Source organism: Aspergillus alliaceus (genome assembly GCF_009176365.1).
Source record: "Aspergillus alliaceus strain CBS 536.65 unplaced genomic scaffold BDW43scaffold_20, whole genome shotgun sequence".
NCBI lineage: Eukaryota > Fungi > Ascomycota > Eurotiomycetes > Eurotiales > Aspergillaceae > Aspergillus > Aspergillus alliaceus.
In genome coordinates this window covers 338,680-357,099 of record NW_022474703.1, presented here as the reverse complement: position 1 = coordinate 357,099, position 18,420 = coordinate 338,680, and the positions used below count along the sequence as shown (strand labels likewise).

Below are 18,420 nucleotides of genomic sequence, written 5' to 3'. Positions count from 1 at the left end.
AGGGTTGAAACCCTGAAATGTGTGGCTGAGCCCAGATTAAGTATGAGATCTGCACAGCCACTCAATCTAACTTGGTAAGTACTAGTTACTGTACTATGTGAGGTACTAGCTAATCCTGCTTCATTTGTTGACTCCATGACTAGTAGCGACAGTCAACTACGTATTCTCGTATCTTCAGCTCCACTCCACACTTCATGCGTGTCCCGATCATTGTGCATAAATGATTCGTATACGCTCCATAATAATTGCAGACTGCAGTCTGCAGCCTGTACATACGCCAAGCCTAGTCGTCCTACCAATTCGGGGACTCCTATACGCTGAAGAAAAAGCACGAAATCGAATCTCTTATTAATATTACGTGGACCTATCGAATTTAAACATGTCTTGGAATCAGTGGAATGATCTAGCCAGCGCAGCCCGGGAGTTATCCACCACTCCGGTGCCCGCTTCCACATCATCTTTCTTCGGCGCCACACTGCTAACCTCGGACCTAGATTGGCCAAAGCGTTTAACTCCGGTGACCGTCACCGCGTCGGTTTGCAGCAAGTACATATACCAGTAGTAAACACCTAGTCGCTATCAGTACGGGATTCCCAAAACCTGAACCAGGTGGGTTCACTTACCGCAGAATAAGCCTCCACCCAAGATATTGCCGATCAGGGTCGGAATGATTCCTTTCCAAATGTACAGGCCCACGGTGATTTTCGGGGCTCCGACCCAGATAGCCAGCGGGACAAAAGTCATGTTGGCAACGACGTGATCGAACCCGAGAGATACGAATGCGAAGATGGGCCACCAGATGCCGATGATCTTCGAGGTGAGGTCCCGACCCTGGATGCCGAAAAAGCAGGCGAGGCAGACGAGCCAGTTGCAGCCAATACCACGAAGAAAAATCATATGGAAGTCAGGGGTGACCTGCTTTTTCGTGGCGAACGCGATCACTTGGGACTTAAAAGGGTCTGCGGAAAAGACGTTGCCATCTACCTGCGTGTCAGCGGTGCTACTTCTTCTTGGGGTTTCATGGCAATGACTTACACCCAAAGATGATTGCGACAACGAAGAGCGACCCAGCCAGGTTACCAAAGAACGTGACGACCCAGTGAATCAACATCTTGTGCCAGGGCAACCGACGTTGAAGAGCAGCCACAGTGGTGAACTAGCCATCACTTAGCCATCACTCTGCCCTAAATGAAAAGCTGGAAAACTTACCATAAAGGAACCGGTGCAGAGATCTGCCCCGGTTAAGATAATCATGCACAAGCCGTATGGGAAGACCAAAGCGCTGATCGTGCGAATGAGGCCCGGTGCATTTTCTTGGAACCAGGGCGTTGTGTTGGTGCTAAGGACCGTCCCACAAGCGAAGGCAAGCAGACAGCCCGCTGACACCGAGCTGAGAAAGATTTTGTCGAGCCGCATGTTGCCCTTGGCGACTCCTGCGCGCCCGACATATTCGATCACCTCCGCCGGGGTAAATGCATCCAAACTAATTTGCGACATGTTACTTCAGCTCCCTCGCTCTAAAGGGGTTCCCAAAGAATAAGTCTCCAAAGACTAGTTGCGTGATTGTAGGGAAGTTCGGTGGAGAAAAGAACAGGGATACTTGGCGATCCCGGCTGGGTGGGACATGGTGGCCACATATAAAAATGGCTATATGGGGTCATGCAGAACTCTCTGCCCGGAGTATGGAGGATCTACCACCGGAATTGAAATTTAAATACATCCTTATCGGACGGTCGTCACTGGGGGATGAACACGGTTCCACTTAATCATATGAATTATTGAAGAGACCCGAGCATAAAGCTCGGCATATTGAAGTAACTAGGAAGGAAGAAGCTCCGCCGATCGAGAGATAAGAATGAGATGGAGCGGAACCCTAAGTCTCTCGGGACGAACCATATCCTTCCCACTTATCAGGCCTGCGATAAGCCATGCTACGCCATCTCCGCGGGCATTCTTCCTTGACTATCATTTAACAAGTACTTCATCAGACTATTGGCATGATAGATAAGACGTAACTCGGAAAACATAGCGAAGAACCAGAGACTAACCCGTTTCGCCACAATGCCTTGCTTACTGGGTACTGTTTCCATAGGTCAAGTCTTCATGTAATTGTACCTTAAGAGGGTAAGAAAACCTATATCATCCGAGAAGACACTAGCCCTTTGAGACTCTTCCCGGGATATTGGCCGATGCATTCAGATACGACCGTGGATCATGCGGTCGGACCGAGTCGAGCAAGAATTCCTGAAAGAAGTCCAAGCTCCTTGCACTAGTCGTCCTTAGCCAAAACCCTATGCCATGCATGCATTCAATCCAACTGTATGGTCCGGGTTGTAGCCTGCAGGGCTTCAAGGTCGGTAGGGCTGATCGGATAAGGTGGATTGAAATATCACTCACTTGTGGTGAGAGTAGCTAATCCTGCTGGTATTCTACTGGGGCGAAGACGAAATAAAGAGGTCAGAATATACCATTTTAATATTTGCCCAACTTACCCATAGAATGATACTAGAGGTGGCATGAAGGGGCTGTTGGCGTCTTGGATACTTCATAGTACAATGCAATGTCTGTCCATAATCTAATACCGATAGGTTCTTAAAAAATGAATGAAAGAAAGAAAGAAAGAAAGAAAGAAAGAAAGAAAAGAAAAGCCAAACCCAAGATATGGGCGCAAGTGGAACGCCTTCATTATTCAATAGGAGATGACAAAAAGGGAATACAGCCACCTTCCAAAGCCATATCATTAGCTACCAACAGTTACATATATCCTATACTCCAACTCGATTCGACGTACAATGAATTGTACTTATCATATTCTATATGTTGTCAGTTCAAATGGATAGGTAACAGAAAATAAACACAGGAAGTCCAGTTTGTATAGAAGGCCATTAGTCTACACTTTATAGATTAGGCCCAGTCTGCTTGTGGTCAAAATTACGCTCATTCGTATCGATCCACCTCAACTCTATTCAATGCTTAATCCGGTTACCTATAAAATGATATTCTTCAGTATAGAGTAATAACTTACAATTTATCTTATTATTATTGTCATCATTATTACCATAAATCCTAAGCTCTGGTCCGGATGATTCCGAGCCGGGAGAAACGCCAAGCCCCTCGATATTCACCCGCTAATGTTGAAAAAACGCAGGGATATTCAGACCTTAAAACAAAAGAGGGGGAATATAGGAGAAGATTAGGACTGAAGTCATTAGGGTCACTTTTCCCTCCTCGGTTTCCAATGCATCTGCATGTCTTGGATGGCCATTTCCCAAATGGGTGGTTGTCATCACATCGTTGTCTGTCCCCCGTCTGAATGAATTCGCAGATAGCCCGCTCTGGCAGAAGTATTGCACACTAAAAATAAAAACCCTCAAACTGAAAAGACTCAGAACAGACTTGACCACTCCGATGCTCATATCCTCACAAATGACCTGTGTGGTGGCGATGAACCATGACACGGCATAGTCATAAGTGCCATACCCAGGGATGTACTCTGGAGTATACAGACGTATGTGGGTGATATTTCCAACCATGCAGCATCTCCGCGGCCTTTGTGATCAACATATAGTACAAGGCTTTTCTCCTCTCGTAATAATATAGCACTCCTCGAATGACGTGCCGGGGTCCCCCGCAAACGGGCACAAGATGAATCTCAACCGTGGAATCGGTTGTCTTCCCTTCTCCCCTATTTGACGGATGTGGCAACAATCCTTATAGCTTGATTCCAATATTATCGGTGGGGCAGTATTGCGCGCGTGATGGGGAATGGGGAGTCAAAGGTGAGGAGTTGAATTTCTTTCTTGGGGATAGGTGGCTGGAGTATATCATGGCGACGGAGAAGCGTGGGTTGCTCTCTCTCTCTCTCTCGCTACACATAGTTTATTCTTCTTATCTCCTGCACATACTTATGAACGCATATTATCATCCATCATGGATGCTATTATTAAGTCTATATACCGAGCCAAAAGTCGCTACGTCGCAGTGACTTCTATACGAGCAAGCAGAGGGCTTGCATCTCCGCGGCTTTGCGGCCCACCACTGTTCTATTTTCTACGAGGTCCGCACCTTGCAAGACAGATCTCAACTGCTTCCAAGGAAGAGTCATCCAGTGGTAGAAAACACGTTACGACTCAGTATAAATACCTCTTAACCCTCTCCACGTCCGCCGCACTCAGCTGGCTCTTCTACGCCCAACAGCAAGGCACAGTCCAGCTAGACAGCGGCGAAAAGTTCGTCCAGAAAAAGGAGGCCCCGGTTTCGTCCAAGAAAATGACTGAGGCCGCTGAATCACTAGATACAGTGAACCTCCCAACGGAGAAGGCAGTTCTCACCACCGCACCCAACATCCCGCCACCGATCACCCGAGACTACCCCGTCCTCTTGGACGTGGATCTCGCCACGGTGACGAAACTCGAGCAACTGACCAACCAATACAAATACGAGAAATGGACGTACAACAACAGCGTACCGGGCCCGTTCATCCGAGCCCGCGTCGGCGACGTAGTCAACCTGAGAATAACAAACCACGACGAATCAGGTATGCCGCATAACATCGACTGCCACGCCTTTTTCGGACCAGGAGGCGGAGCACCCCTAACGACTGTCAATGAGGGCGAGACCAAGACAGCGAGATTCAAGCTCCAACGACCCGGTCTCTACAACTACCACTGTTCGGTGGGGCCAGTGGGAGTCCACATCGCCAACGGAATGTACGGACTCATTTACGTACAGCCCGAGCAGGACCTACCCACCGTCGACAAAGAGTACTACGTGATGCAAAGTGAATTCTACCACGAACCGCCAGAAAGGGATGACAACGGTCAGCTGTCATCGACGGTTGAGTTCTCGTGGCCCCATGCGCTGCGCGAGGCGGCCGACGTGGTCGTTTTTAATGGGAGCGAGGCCGCCTTGACTGAGAAACCGCTCAAGGCTAGACTTGATGACACCGTTCGCATCTACTTTGGCAATGGAGGTCCGAATCTGACCAGTTCGTTCCATGTTATCGGCAGTTGTTTTGATCATGTGTATCGCGATGCTGATGTGCTGAGTCCCCCCGGGCAGTGCGTTCAGACCGTTAGCGTTCCCCCGGGCGGGTCTACTATTGTCGATATGAAGATGGTCGTGCCGGGGACGTATACTATTGTGGATCATGCTATTTTCCGTCTGGAGAAGGGTGCTAAGGCTTTTCTGAATGTTTCCGGCGAGCCCAGACCCCAGTTTTACCAGAGTAAGCAGCCGGCACAACCCTGTGAGGGATGTAAATTGCACCCATGATAGGTTGGGGAAAACTTGGACACATACACAAGGTAGTATTAGCCAAGATTAGATTTAACTCCAATGCATATAATTATATAAGAATTTCAATCACATCATCGCATATGTAATCCCTTCCAAATGGCAGGACATGGAAGACGTCACCAGCTCAACCCAAACCCTAATTTAATTAATAACCAGACATCAAACCTCAAATGGCACAGTTAAGGTAAATAAAAGAAATGGCCTCGCCCTCCAATTCCCATCCCAATCAACAAGAGATGTAAAACACCAACCTCTTCAGAATGCTCTTCCAAAGACTCCTTATCCCCCGCCTTGCGCATCGCGCATTCCCCCTCCTCCTCCGGCTCCCGCTCTCCAAAGCCTACACAACAGCCCCCAAAACCAAGCTCACCCCCCAACAAATCCAAATCGTAAAAGCCACAATTCCCGCCCTCCAAGACCACGGCATAGCAATAACAACCCTCTTTTACACGCGCCTCCTCGAAAAGCACCCCGAGTTAAAGAACATCTTCAACATCACCCACCAAGCAACCGGCGAGCAGCCCGCCGCCCTCGCCCACGCCGTCTGGGCCTACGCTACCAACATCGAAAATCCGGAAGCCCTGAAACCAGCCATCTCGCGCATCGGCCACAAACACGCCAGCCTGGGAATAACAGCAGACCAGTACCCGATCGTCGGCGAGGGCCTCCTCTCCGCCATCAAAGAAGTCCTCGGCAGCACGGCCGACGAGCGCGTCCTAGACGCCTGGAAAGCCGCCTACGGCCAGCTAGCAGAACACTTCATCGATTTCGAAAGTGGCCTGTACCGCGCGGCGGAAGCGACACCAGGCGGGTGGAAGGGATGGCGGAAATTCTTCATTTCGAAAAAGGTGCACGAGGGGGAGGAGATTATCTCATTTTACCTGACGCCTATCGATAAGGGCCCGCTGCCGGCGTATAAACCGGGACAGTTTGTTAGTGTGAAGTGTTTTGTGCCTGAGCTGGGGGTTTATCAGCCGCGGCAGTATAGTTTGTCGGATGTGCCGAATAAGGAGTATTTTCAGATCTCGGTGAAGAGGGAGTTTGCGGTGGGACAGAAGCCGGCGGGGAGGATATCGAATGTGTTGCACGAGGCGTTACCGGTGGGCGCCGAGCTGGATGTTAGTATGCCGTTTGGGGACTTCGTGCTGGATATTAATGCTACGACGCCTGTTGTGCTGGTTAGTGGTGGGGTGGGGCTTACGCCTACGATGTCTATGTTGACGACGGTTGTTGGGCAGGGGAAGGCGAGGCGGGTGGTGTTTGTTCATGCTGTGCGTAATGGGCGGGTGCATGCGATGAAGGAGAGGCTAGCTAGGATTATCGAGGAGAATCCGCAGGTTCATCGCGCGGTGTTTTATGAGGAAGTTAATAGTCGCCGGGATAGGCAGGGCGTTGACTATGATTTCAAAGGCAGGGCGGATCTGCGTAAGATTAGGGATTTGGCGGTTTTGCCGGATGCGAATTATTATATCTGTGGTCCTAAGCAGTTTATGGACGCTCAGAGCAAATCGCTCAAGGAGATGGGTGTGGATGAGACCCGGATTCATATGGAGGTGTTCGGTTCTCCAGCTGAATAAAGAGGGAACACAGGATATACACTTCTTAGAAAAGAAATCGGGATGTAGAGCAGAGTATATATTATGTGATACGAGTAGGGTGCGTGTTCTCAACATTCTGAGTCATATCACGCACCATGGATGGTCGTTAATCTTGCCCAATAATTCTTAATCTCATTGTCCCTCCGCTAACTTCACCAAGGCATCTCCCTCGACCATCATCTTCATCCACTCCTCCATACCTTTAGCTCCAACTTGTTCGTAAAACTTGATACTTGGCTCGTTCCACTTGAGCACACTCCACTCTAACCGCCGTCCCTTCACCTCGAGCACCTGAGCTGCCAAGTACTTCAGCAGCTTGAACCCATAGCCTCGGCCCCGGGCTGCGGGCTGCACATAGAGATCTTCAAGGTAGATGCCTGGTGCCGAGCGCCACGTCGAGTAGTTATAGAAGAACAGGGCCATGCCGACGGGAATGGGAGAGTCATTGTCCGGCGTGGCAGGAGGGGTGATGAGTGCGGTGTACACGGAGCCTCGTTTGGGAGGAGTGTCAGGGAAAGAGAGGGTTTCGAGGAGGGATTCGTTGGTGGCTTCTACTTCATGAAGAGCTTTTTCGTAGTCTGCCAGTTCGCGGATAAATTGGAGGATTAAAGGCACGTCTAGATGGTCTAGGGTTAGCTCTTCGGCAGTTGCAAATGTGGGGGGCGGAATTTGTATATAGGAGTGGATTTAAATGTCCAGTTTGGCACTCACCCTCTGGCGTGGCAAGCCTAATGGTCGGTTGTCCAGACATGGTGTCTTGTTATTTGTTCTTAATATTTGCTTCGCGTAGAGCTTTGCTCGCCAGACGTCTAGAAATATAGTGATGGGGAGGGGAAGAAGATTGGATCTTCGCAGGGTTAACTGGTTCATTGAAATGCTTGGATCGCTTGCCCCACTGTCATTTTTTAGTGGCACGCCTTTTCAGTGACATTTTATTTTACTTGCCAGTCACAGAATAGGAAAGAAGTAAATAGATGTTATGTACGAATGAAATATTATATATAATACATATCCTCAGCCTCTCGGAATACTAAATCCATAGGAATTAACAAGTCTATCGAGACATAATGGCTGACATCCACTTTTGTTCGTCCGTCCTGTTCATGATTAGCATCACATAGAAATAAAGGGCAACACTAGGTAATAGCTTCAGACGTACCGATCAAAATGCAACAGCATACCCAAAACGGGAATGAGTTGTTTTTGGTAATTTTTATCTTTTTGCTCCAAGAACTGAAGGAGAACGTTCTTCAAATAAAGATAGTCGATAGTGGCACCCCCGGTAGGTGTGTCACCTCCCCGAGTCGATGGGCTGCGGTCTTTAGGCACCGGAGAAGTAATCGCTCGGCGGGATCCAGAATCGATCGAAGACCGCGACGACTGGGGGTTTGTACCAAAGCGGGCTTCATCGGACAGAGCTTTGTTGGTTCGGCGCAGCTTGTCCAGTCGAGCGCTGGTTTCTTCAACGGATCGGCGTAGTTCCGCCTTTTCTTTCTCCAAGTCTCGAACTTGCTTTTCACTTTCGTCTAGCGCATCGCGCAAGCGTGCCATGGCCTGTCGGACATCGTTGAGTTCTTGCGTTGCATGCTCAGATTGCTCCTCAAGCTGGTCACGTCTGCGCTTCCAGTCCTTCTGTGAAAGTTCGAGCTCCTCTTTGTCCTCCTCGGCACTCCGCAGCGCTTTCTCTGCGTCCCGGACTTTGTTCTTCAGTTCCTCCAGCTCGCGCGCACGACGCCGACCCTGGGCGCTAGCCTCGTCTTCAGCACGGTCTCGCTCCTCGATGGCTGCTTCCATGCGCTCTTTGAAATCGCGAACTTTAGCTTCGGAACGGCTCTCAATGTCGTTCAAGAGGCGCCGCATAGTTTCGCCCTCACGGGTCCTTTCGCTTAGCAACCGATGTGCATCTGCCAGTTCCTCTTCCAAGCTCTCACAGCGTTCGCGGGCCTCTTTCATCTGCATTCCTATCTCAGCACCCTGGTCGCGCATGCTGTTCATCAAGCTCTGCGCGCTAGCGTGCTGAGCGGTCTTCAATTGGATCTCCTCCCGCAACCCCTCAAGGTCCTTGTTTAATTGCGTTACCTGACTCTGAGCTTCTCGTAGCTGGTTCCGAGCAGCCTTCAAGTCCTCTTGAGCCTTGGAGAGGTCGTTCGAAATTCTTTCCTTCGTTTCCAAGGCTTCTTGCTTCTTGCTCTCCGAGTACCGTAAATCTGATTGAGCGACGGTCAATCTTTCTTCGGCCTTTAGACGGCTGTCCGTTTCTTGTCTAATTTTTTGATTGAGCGTATTGACTTCCGACTCTCGTTCCGATACCGTCGTCTTGAGGCTCTTCAACTCTGCACGTAAATCCTCTTGCTTGCCCTCAAGGGTCCTCAAGTCAGCTGTTTTGCTTGCCAACGTCTCCTTGGTGGTTTTAAGCTCAGATGATTCAGCTCGGAGTTTCTTAAGCTCAGGCTGCAGCTTCTGAAGGGTCTCCCGCAAGTCGGTAAGGTCCTTGAACCGAGTAGAGGCCAACTGTTGTGCGGCAGATAGCTCGGTTTCTAGGGTAGTAAGTTTGATCTTGAGGCTCTCATATTCCTCCTTCAGGTCACTGTGTGCCTTCTCGGTGTCAGCATCCTTAGTTGCAGTGCTCGTGCGCAATTCGATCAACTCCTTCTCCAATTTAGAGATAGTTTCCTCCAGAGCTTTCTTTTCGGCAGTTAGCTCCTTCAGCTTGTCCTTTGACTCAACGTGGTCTTGGCCGAGGTTAAGCAAGTCATCCCGAAGAGATTCTATCTCCTCTTTCAGGCCTTCCTCTCCCTTGAGTTTCGAGCTGAGGCGATCGATAGCAGCATCTTTCTCTTCCACTTGGCGCGTCAAGGATTCGATTTTCTGCTCGAGCTTATCCGTGTTTGAGGACTTCTGTCCTGGCTCCGGTTCTGATGTCTGCTTCTCTTCGAGAGCTGTAGTACTTGTAGTTTTGCTCGTATCATCACCACCAGCCTTACCACCTTTCTTCTTTTTCTTGTTCTTCTTCTTAGAACCTCCCGCAGCACCTGTAGCGTTGGCCGCCTGGGAACTGGCTTCGGGCGACTCGTTCTTCACCTCTGTACCATTCTTTGCGGGTGCCAAACTCTCCCGGAACTCCTCAAAATTGGCTTGGTTCCCGCCCGCAACTTGTTCCTTAGCTTGTTTCCATGTCGCGTTGTCTTTCAGGTTGCTATCAAGGAAGTTGACAATGTTCTGCAGCTGATCCTTTTGGTCCATATCCGCCTTGAGGTTTTTCATCGTCTCCTCCATGTCCTTGAGCTGAGATCGAAGGCTATCAACCAGGCCTTGGAGTACTCCGAGTCGCTTCTCATTCGCCTCCTTTTCTTGCTTGGCTTTGTCCAGCTTTTTCTCAAGTTCCGACTGCTCGTCAGCATCCTCGAGTTTCGTAGCTTGCGACTGAAGCTGCTCGATTTCATCCATTTTCTGTTTCAGCTCGCCCTTCAGCTTGTTCACTTCCTTTTGAGTGTTTGTAATAGTAGTATCGGAGATAGATAGCTTAGCCGTGAGCTCGTCAATCTCCTCCTGCTTGCCTGTCTTGAGCTTCTCGATCTCCGAGTCTTGCTTATCTTTAATGTCGCGCAGCTCTACCAACTCTCGAGTTGCTAATTCCAAATTATGGACCATGCCCTCTGTTGACTCCCGTGCCACCGAAAGGTCCCGCTTGAGGCTTTCCGCCTGAGACTTGAGGGTTTCAATCTCTCCCTGTTTTTCCTTCAGCTCGGACTCTAGACGTGGGATCTCGTTGTCAAAAGAGAAGAACTCTTCGCTTTCCTGTTGTCCTGCATCCTGCTTCACACCGGTGGAAATGGATAATTTCTCATTCAAAGTTGAGTCATCGTCGGCCACCTGATCCCTTGTCTTCGAGGTTTCCTCCTCCTTTTCCTTTTTGAGGTTAGCGACCTCGTCGTATGCAGCCTTGGTGGCCTTTTGGGCTTCCTCTAGCTTCTTTTTGTAATCGTCCCTGTCCGTAGTCACACGCTTCAGTTCCTCCAAAACCATGTCGCTTTTCAACGAGATCTGATTGAGGTATTCAGTCAATGCCTTGGGGTCGCCGATCGAAGTCAGTGGGGTATTCTCGCGCAAGGCCGCTTCAAACGGTTCGATGGAGAGGACACGTGAATGTGCCATTCGATAAGCCTTCAAAAGCTCTACCGATCGCATAGCAATTAGTATTGTTGCCGACTCCACCGAATCCACCGCAACGCTAAGAATCCGTACCTGAATACCGAGACTCCAACTTTCCCAGTCTTCGCAGCTTCACCCGTACGTCGGGCGGCAACTCCGAAGAGGACTGTTTTGTCTCCGAAGCATTCTCCTGGTCGGCGGACGACTCCTCCGCAGATGGTTTGGCCTCGTCCTCCCCGGCATTTTCCTCCGAGCCTGCAGCTTCCACCTGGGGGGTGGCTGATCTACTCGAACCCTCATCTTCTCCGATGGCGAACTCGGGCTCGAACTCATTGGGATCTGGCCCACGGACGGGGGTACCGGTGTTTCGTCGGGGTCGGGTGGTTCGTCGGCTAGGGGATGTGTTGCGGGTGGGACGACGAGCGGAGTTGGACCGGGCGATCGAGTCCTGGGCGGACTTTTGCCGGGCTTGTTCCTCTGCGATCCGGGAGTCGATCGCGTCACGGATACGCTGTCAGGAGGGAAACGGGTGAACGTTAACATATCAAATCCGGCGAATTTGTCCAACACGTGAGGGTTGCCCCAGAAGGTGTTCCATAAATAACCGATCGGAAATACTGTACCTGGAACATGACCGTGGTGGGCCTGTGAGCCAGGGCCACAGCTTGATCAATGAAAGCGAAACCGAGAAGAAAGAGACGAGAAATTGATATTAAGGTAAGAAGGAGAAGTGTCAGCGTGGAAGGAAGCATGGGGCAGATAGGCGGTGGTGATCATTGGAGGAAAGAGTTGCCTGGATTCGGCCGCCAAGACATCTGCGCCGTTGGCAGAAAAAAGGTAGCCTGAGGTTGTAACAATCAATCAACCCTCATACGGATCGGTAGCTCTCGTTTTTACTTTATGACAATTAATTAGTAAGTCTAACCTCTACCATTTTAATTATACTGGCCATTAGTTTAACTAAAATCATCCAGGATTGGTCCATTTTAGTCATTCTTTCTTACTAAAATTAGTAGATTGGCACGTGGATCTATGAAAATAAAACAGAGTATCTACACAAGCTATATCAAGTAGCAATGATAGTACCAACTTGAAGAAAAGAGTCGTATTAAACAAGGATGAGTGGGAACAATGCCTCAAGGCCCATGCATATTGCCGAATAGCTGACATAACTGACTAACATTCGGCATAACTTGGAGGAATAAAGAGATGACGTTGGACTCTGTTTTTCCCAGTTTCTTTTAGTTTCCTTAGTTTAGGTTACGGAACAATTTCACTTGTGGATCCTCTGCTAATTCTATCCACAGTCAGGCACATCCATCGGACGTTTAGTAGAACACTACGTATTCCATATGGCAATTGTTTTCTCTATTTTTATAATAAATCCTTACCTTAACTTGGATTTTTCCTCCTTTTTAAGTCTGTACTTTATTTTTCTCTTCTAAAGTGTCACTATAAATTCGTATCGAGACTCCAGAAGGAAAAACCAATGACAGAAGAGCAGAAACTCCCGTGATAGAGCTGAAGTTAATACTAGGTGGTCCGTGACCCTTTTCTCTTCTCTTCCCTTCTCCGCTTCCCGAACGTCCATTCTACGAACTCAAACAAGGACCCCCATTCCTCACGACCATCCAAAAGGTCATCTGAGAGCACGTTGTGCGTCACTAGTAGGGGGCTGGTTGGCTATATTATCGCACCTCATCCCCTTGGGGTATAGTTCATCAGTCTCCCATACCTGGGCCGACGCTGTCATCTTATCTCCTTGCCGCGGGCAACGATTTCATGGGTGGTATTCTTTTGGATTCCTTAATTCCCACAGTTCTGGTTTAGCGGCCTTATCCACGCCCCATCCAACGTTCATTCGACGTAATCACAACCATGGCCGACGGCGCACCCCTCGCCGCCTCTTCTGCGTCGCTCGATCCAAGTCTAAGCCCTCTTCATGCGTCTCCCACTCGTTCCTCGACCTACGCTGCCTCCTCTCTGGCCCTATCTACTCCCGCCATAACCGCCAGTTTCTTCGTGGCTTCGACCTTCTCCAATTCTCTTCTTCCACCCCCACCGTTGTCCCCTCCGACGCCTTCAACCATGGTGGGATGGATCGGATGGGTGTTTTCCTTCTTCTTCCAGATCATTCCAAGCTTCCTCTACTGGGTGATCACTTTTGCAACCATAACCCTACCCACATGGCTGTTTACCCTCTTTTCGATGAGCTTGACCTTTACCATGAATTTCACCACTCTGTAAGTTCTCTACAATTCCCATCCTCGCCAATTGAATGCTGTTCTCGTTGCGCGGTGAGAGACTGACTCAATGGCTCAATTGATCCATAGTTTGTTGATCGCCCTGGTGATCGTATCGACCATCAGTTGGTTCATTCGTTACCGGTTCATGAATATGTACAGTCGCCTGCCTCCGGAGCCGCAACGCAAAGAACCCCATCTCGATCTCTTCCCCGATGTCCAGGAAGGAGATTCCAAACCCGGCCTCGCCAATTACCTAGACGAATTCCTAAGTGCCATCAAGGTCTTTGGCTACCTAGAGCGACCGGTGTTCCATGAATTGACTCGGACCATGCAAACCAAAAAGTTAATTGCTGGGGAAACGCTAATGCTGGAGGAAGAGAAAGGTTTTTGTCTGGTGGTGGATGGCTTGGTCCAAATATTCGTCAAGTCCATGCGGGACAGGAAATCAGGCGTAGACTGTGATTCAAACCATGTGGAGGCCGAGTCTTCAGATGAGAGCGATCAGGTGGATGGAAAGCAAGGCTACCAGCTGCTTACGGAGGTGAAGAACGGCGCCTCGATGTCATCCTTGTTCTCCATTCTGTCCTTGTTCACTGAGGATATTCAAGTGCGAGCCAGCGAAGGTTCGTCTTCTAGTGCATCTAGCGTAGCCCCCAGTACTACTGCTCGGGTACCCGACTCGTTCCCGGCGAGTCCTCGCGGCTTAGACGACAGCCCTCGTTCTAATATCATTAGAGATAGCGGCTACTCCGTCGCCCATATAAACAACAGTAATGGGGAGCTTCTACCAGCGGTGCCACCGCTGAACTTGGGAGAAAGCCAACCTATTCCCCGCCAGGAATCTCGCCCGGACCCGAGGGACCAGCCTGGTAAGAGGCGGCGAAAGTCGGTCCATCCGGATATTGTGGCTCGAGCCATGGTAGATACGACCATCGCCATCATTCCTGCCAGCGCTTTTCGCCGTCTGACGAGGGTCTATCCGAAAGCGACCGCCCACATTGTCCAGGTGATTCTGACACGGCTCCATAGAGTAACGTTTGCGACGGCACATTCTTATCTAGGTCTAAACAACGACGTCTTGGGTATTGAAAAGCAGATGAACAAGTTTACCACTCAAGATCTGCCGAATGAGATGCGTGGGGCGGCTTTGGATCGCCTCAAGGACAAGTTCATCAAAGAGCGAGACCGTCTGGGCCCGGAAGAGATCACCAAGGGCATTGCGCTCCACAACCCATCTGCGGGAAGACGACGCCGGTCCAGTAGCTTGCTGAGAAAGGAAGCAGTTCTTCATGCAAAGATGGCAACACAACCGAAGCGAGCGGCTGCCACCACTAGTCCAGAAAATGTACCGGGTGACCGCGAGGCGCCAGGGCCGAGTCCCGGAGATCTATTGTCTACCATTCAGCTCTCTCGGTTCGGTCCCAGATACGAACACCTAGCTCCTAAGCTGCTCAGTCCTTTGTCCGACAAGGAGCGCTCCCCTTTCATGGCTCCCGTTATGCACAGCTCGCCTTTCCATCGGAAGAAGGACTCGGTTGACGAAGACGCTTTATTCAGGGAATCCATCCTGGATTGCATCATGAAGGGTATCGGCCTCTCTGGGAGTACTCGCGATGTCTTGCGTAAGGGCAGCAATACGTCAGGTGACATATCCCCAAAGCTTCTGTCCTATGATTCTCGGCGCCAAAAGGCTGTGTTTACCAACAATGCCTTTGGGTTCATTGACCCTTACGACGGATCGGCGGATGGCGAGACGGAATCAATGATGTCAATGTCCATGACCAGCGCCGGCGGAACGTCGCCTATCGTCAACCTACGAGAGGAACTTCGAAACGACATCGAAATTGTCTATTTCCCCCAGAGTTCAGTTCTAGTAGAGCAAGGAGAACGCCATCCAGGCCTGTACTACGTAATCGATGGATTCTTGGACGTAGGTATTCCTGTGTCCGACAAAGGGGAGGACGTCGTGGGCGGTTCGAGATCAGCGTATGGGCAGCCGCATGAGCAATTCTTTCCTACTCTGAAACGGACAACGACCGGCTCCTCTCGCGCTTCGGTTGCGACGAATACCACGAACGACCCTAAGCGGAAGAAGCAGTCGCGGAAATCACTCTACCTGATCAAGCCCGGCGGAATTCAAGGATACGTAGGATCCGTTGCATCTTACAGATCCTATACAGACGTGGTTGCGAAGACAGATGTGTATGTCGGATTCCTTCCCATTTCATCCTTGGAGAGAATCGCAGAGCGGTACCCGATTGCACTCTTGACGCTGGCAAAGCGACTGACAAGTCTTCTCCCTCGCTTGCTTCTTCACATCGACTTCGCTCTTGAATGGGTGCAGGTAAATGCAGGCCAAGTCATCTATCATCAGGGCGACGAGAGCGATGCAATCTATCTTGTCCTGAATGGACGTCTACGGTCTGTTCTCGAAGGTACAGATGGCAAGATTACGGTCGTTGGCGAATATGGCCAGGGAGAAAGTGTTGGAGAGTTGGAGGTCATGACTGAGTCGACCCGCCCGGCAACTTTACACGCCATCCGGGACACCGAACTGGCTAAATTTCCCCGATCCCTTTTCAACAGTCTTGCGCAAGAGCACCCGGGGATTACTATTCAGGTTTCGAAGCTTATTGCCCAGCGAATGCGAGACCTCGTGGAGCTTCCTCTTTCGGAGAAGGGATGTGAGCATGCGAACGCCGGCAGCGTCAAAACCGCCGCGTCCGTGGTAAATCTTCGTACCGTTGGTATACTCCCTGTAACTGCTGGGGTTCCCGTGGTAGAATTTGGCCACCGCCTGCAGAACTCCCTGCACCAAATCGGCGTGACGAACGGTGTTACTTCCCTCAACCAGGCGGCTATCTTGAACCATCTAGGACGGCACGCTTTTAGCAAGATGGGGAAACTGAAGCTGTCCCAGTATTTGGCCGACCTCGAGGAGAAGTACGGCATGGTGCTCTACATCGCAGACACCAACGTTAACTCCCCTTGGACACAGACATGCATCACGCAGGCCGACTGTATTCTGCTCGTTGGCCTTGCCGAGTCATCCCCCAACATAGGTGAATACGAGAGATTTCTACTTGGCATGAAAACAACAGCCAGGAAAGAACTGGTATTGTTACATGCCGAGAGGTATTGTCCTCCTGGGTTAACACGCCGCTGGCTGAAGAACCGGATGTGGATCAACGGCGGTCACCATCATATCCAGATGGGTTTCCGGCTGACCCCTGAACCCTCACACCCTCAAGCGAAACGGCTTGGGGCCGTTCTGAAGCAAAGGGTCCAAGTCATTCAGGCAGAAATTCAGAAGTACACCTCGCGGCGGATTCATCAGACGCCACTCTACTCGGCACAAACTCCGTTCAAAGGCGACTTCCATCGTTTGGCCCGCCGACTCTGTGGCAGGTCTGTTGGTCTCGTCCTTGGTGGCGGAGGAGCTAGAGGTATCGCCCAGGTGGGCGTCATCAAGGCACTTGAAGAGGCTGGAATCCCCATCGACATCATTGGCGGTACATCCATCGGTGCATTCATTGGGGCATTATATTCACGTGATGCGGATGTGGTTCCCATGTATGGTCGGGCAAAGAAGTTCGCCGGCCGCATGGCTAGTAGATGGCGATTTATGCTTGATCTTACTTATCCTACCGTCTCTTACACCACTGGTCACGAATTCAACCGCGGAATCTTCAAGACTTTTGGAGATAGCCAAATCGAGGACTTCTGGTTAGAGTACTACTGCAACACTACCAACATCAGCAAATCACGGCCTGAATACCACTCATCGGGTTATACCTGGCGCTACGTGCGCGCGTCGATGTCATTGGCCGGCCTTATTCCCCCCATTTGCGACGAAGGCAGCATGCTACTCGACGGCGGGTACATCGACAACCTTACGGTGGCCCATATGAAGGGGCTTGGGGCCGACGTGATTTTCGCCGTCGATGTAGGCTCCATCGACGACAACACACCTCAAGGGTACGGCGATTCGCTGTCCGGACTCTGGGCCGTGGTCAACCGTTGGAACCCGTTCTCCGCAATGCCGAACCCTCCCACGCTGTCCGAAATCCAAGCACGACTGGCGTACGTGTCATCTATAGACAATCTAGAACGGGCCAAGAACACCCCTGGATGTTTGTACATGCGTCCCCCCATCGACCACTACGCAACCCTCGACTTCGGCAAGTTCGACGAGATCTACCAGGTGGGATACGCGTATGGCAAGCAGTACCTGGACAAGCTCCGAAGGGAAGGGTCCCTACCATTGCCAGAGGAAAGTGAAGAGAAAAAGAAGCTCCAACGTACCTTGGCGCCTCGGCGAGCGAGCATCTAAGCCCTTCTACAGTGCCAATTCCACTACAAGAATGACGCACCTTGAAACAGCGAATGGAGTTTTCAGGATAATATTTCCGGCTAAAACATTCTTTGTTATTGGATCCATAAATCTCTTGTATCTAGAATACGCGCCTCGCATTATACCAACAGCGTTCATATTGCATAGCAGATAGGCTTATGCCAAAAGTATACAGTCCATGTCCATAGAGAGTCAAATCCACTGTACATACATACATTATAGCGGCATTAAGCTCCTTTCCATTGTTCCTATAACCCAGTATGGAATGTCTCAACACTTTACCTAGAACAGATCATAGTGACATCACCTCGGATATCGAAATCGCGGTGGCTTAAGAAAAGATCAGAGTTCGGCCGATCTATGACAGCAGTATGCCCGAAGACCTTCATTTTGGATCACAGGTCCACTTGAGTCTGTACCTACAGTTGAGGGATGAGATAAGCTTCTTTGGCTTTTTTCACCTTTAGATTCGTAATTTCTAACTTAGGCATATATAAATAGGAATAATTCTGTTCAGTGCCTGTTTGCATAGATAGAGGTAGTATCCAAAAGTAGACAGAACATGAAATAATCGTTCGTACATAAATATAGGACATTACCGGACTAGACAATTAGTGATCTTGATCGAATGGTATAGGGGTTCAGTAAGGCAAGTTGTCGACGATTGGAATTGACATAATAGGTATATACCCTATATGATTAATGAGCGTTGATCAAAGACAAGATATAAAGTATGTCACATGAACTATACGGATATCGAAATTACAAATAT

General features: G+C 50.0%; 5 protein-coding genes across 5 annotated transcripts; 3 read left to right on the top strand and 2 right to left on the bottom strand.

Annotated features, from left to right (window-relative positions):
• Nucleotides 1-186: 186 nt before the first annotated feature.
• BDW43DRAFT_275354 (formate/nitrite transporter family protein) lies at nt 187-1,736 on the bottom strand. The gene is made up of 4 exons (XM_032041847.1): nt 1,210-1,736; nt 1,036-1,156; nt 624-980; nt 187-569 (listed from the first exon to the last, which is right to left on the bottom strand). Exons 1-4 carry the CDS (start codon nt 1,495-1,497, stop codon nt 391-393), a joined length of 945 nt encoding a protein of 314 aa, XP_031900695.1. The 5' UTR covers nt 1,498-1,736; the 3' UTR covers nt 187-390.
• A 2,194-nt stretch (nt 1,737-3,930) lies between these two features.
• BDW43DRAFT_319517 (putative multicopper oxidase) lies at nt 3,931-5,274 on the top strand (the record flags this gene model as incomplete). Its single annotated transcript, XM_032048932.1, has 1 exon — nt 3,931-5,274. One exon carries the CDS (start codon nt 3,931-3,933, stop codon nt 5,272-5,274), a length of 1,344 nt encoding a protein of 447 aa, XP_031900694.1.
• Nucleotides 5,275-5,558: 284 nt separating this feature from the next.
• Nucleotides 5,559-6,952, top strand: BDW43DRAFT_319515 (globin-like protein; the record flags this gene model as incomplete). Its single annotated transcript, XM_032048931.1, has 1 exon — nt 5,559-6,952. One exon carries the CDS (start codon nt 5,559-5,561, stop codon nt 6,873-6,875), a length of 1,317 nt encoding a protein of 438 aa, XP_031900693.1. The 3' UTR covers nt 6,876-6,952.
• Nucleotides 6,952-7,785, bottom strand: BDW43DRAFT_80474 (GNAT family N-acetyltransferase). Its single transcript, XM_032050536.1, has 2 exons — nt 7,608-7,785; nt 6,952-7,513 (listed from the first exon to the last, which is right to left on the bottom strand). The coding sequence occupies exons 1-2, from the start codon at nt 7,645-7,647 to the stop codon at nt 7,029-7,031; spliced, it is 525 nt and encodes a 174-aa protein (XP_031900692.1). The 5' UTR covers nt 7,648-7,785; the 3' UTR covers nt 6,952-7,028.
• A 4,636-nt stretch (nt 7,786-12,421) lies between these two features.
• On the top strand, nt 12,422-18,052 carry nte1 (lysophospholipase). The gene is made up of 2 exons (XM_032050535.1): nt 12,422-13,291; nt 13,382-18,052. The coding sequence occupies exons 1-2, from the start codon at nt 12,927-12,929 to the stop codon at nt 17,625-17,627; spliced, it is 4,611 nt and encodes a 1,536-aa protein (XP_031900691.1). The 5' UTR covers nt 12,422-12,926; the 3' UTR covers nt 17,628-18,052.
• The last annotated feature ends 368 nt before the right edge of the window (nt 18,053-18,420 follow it).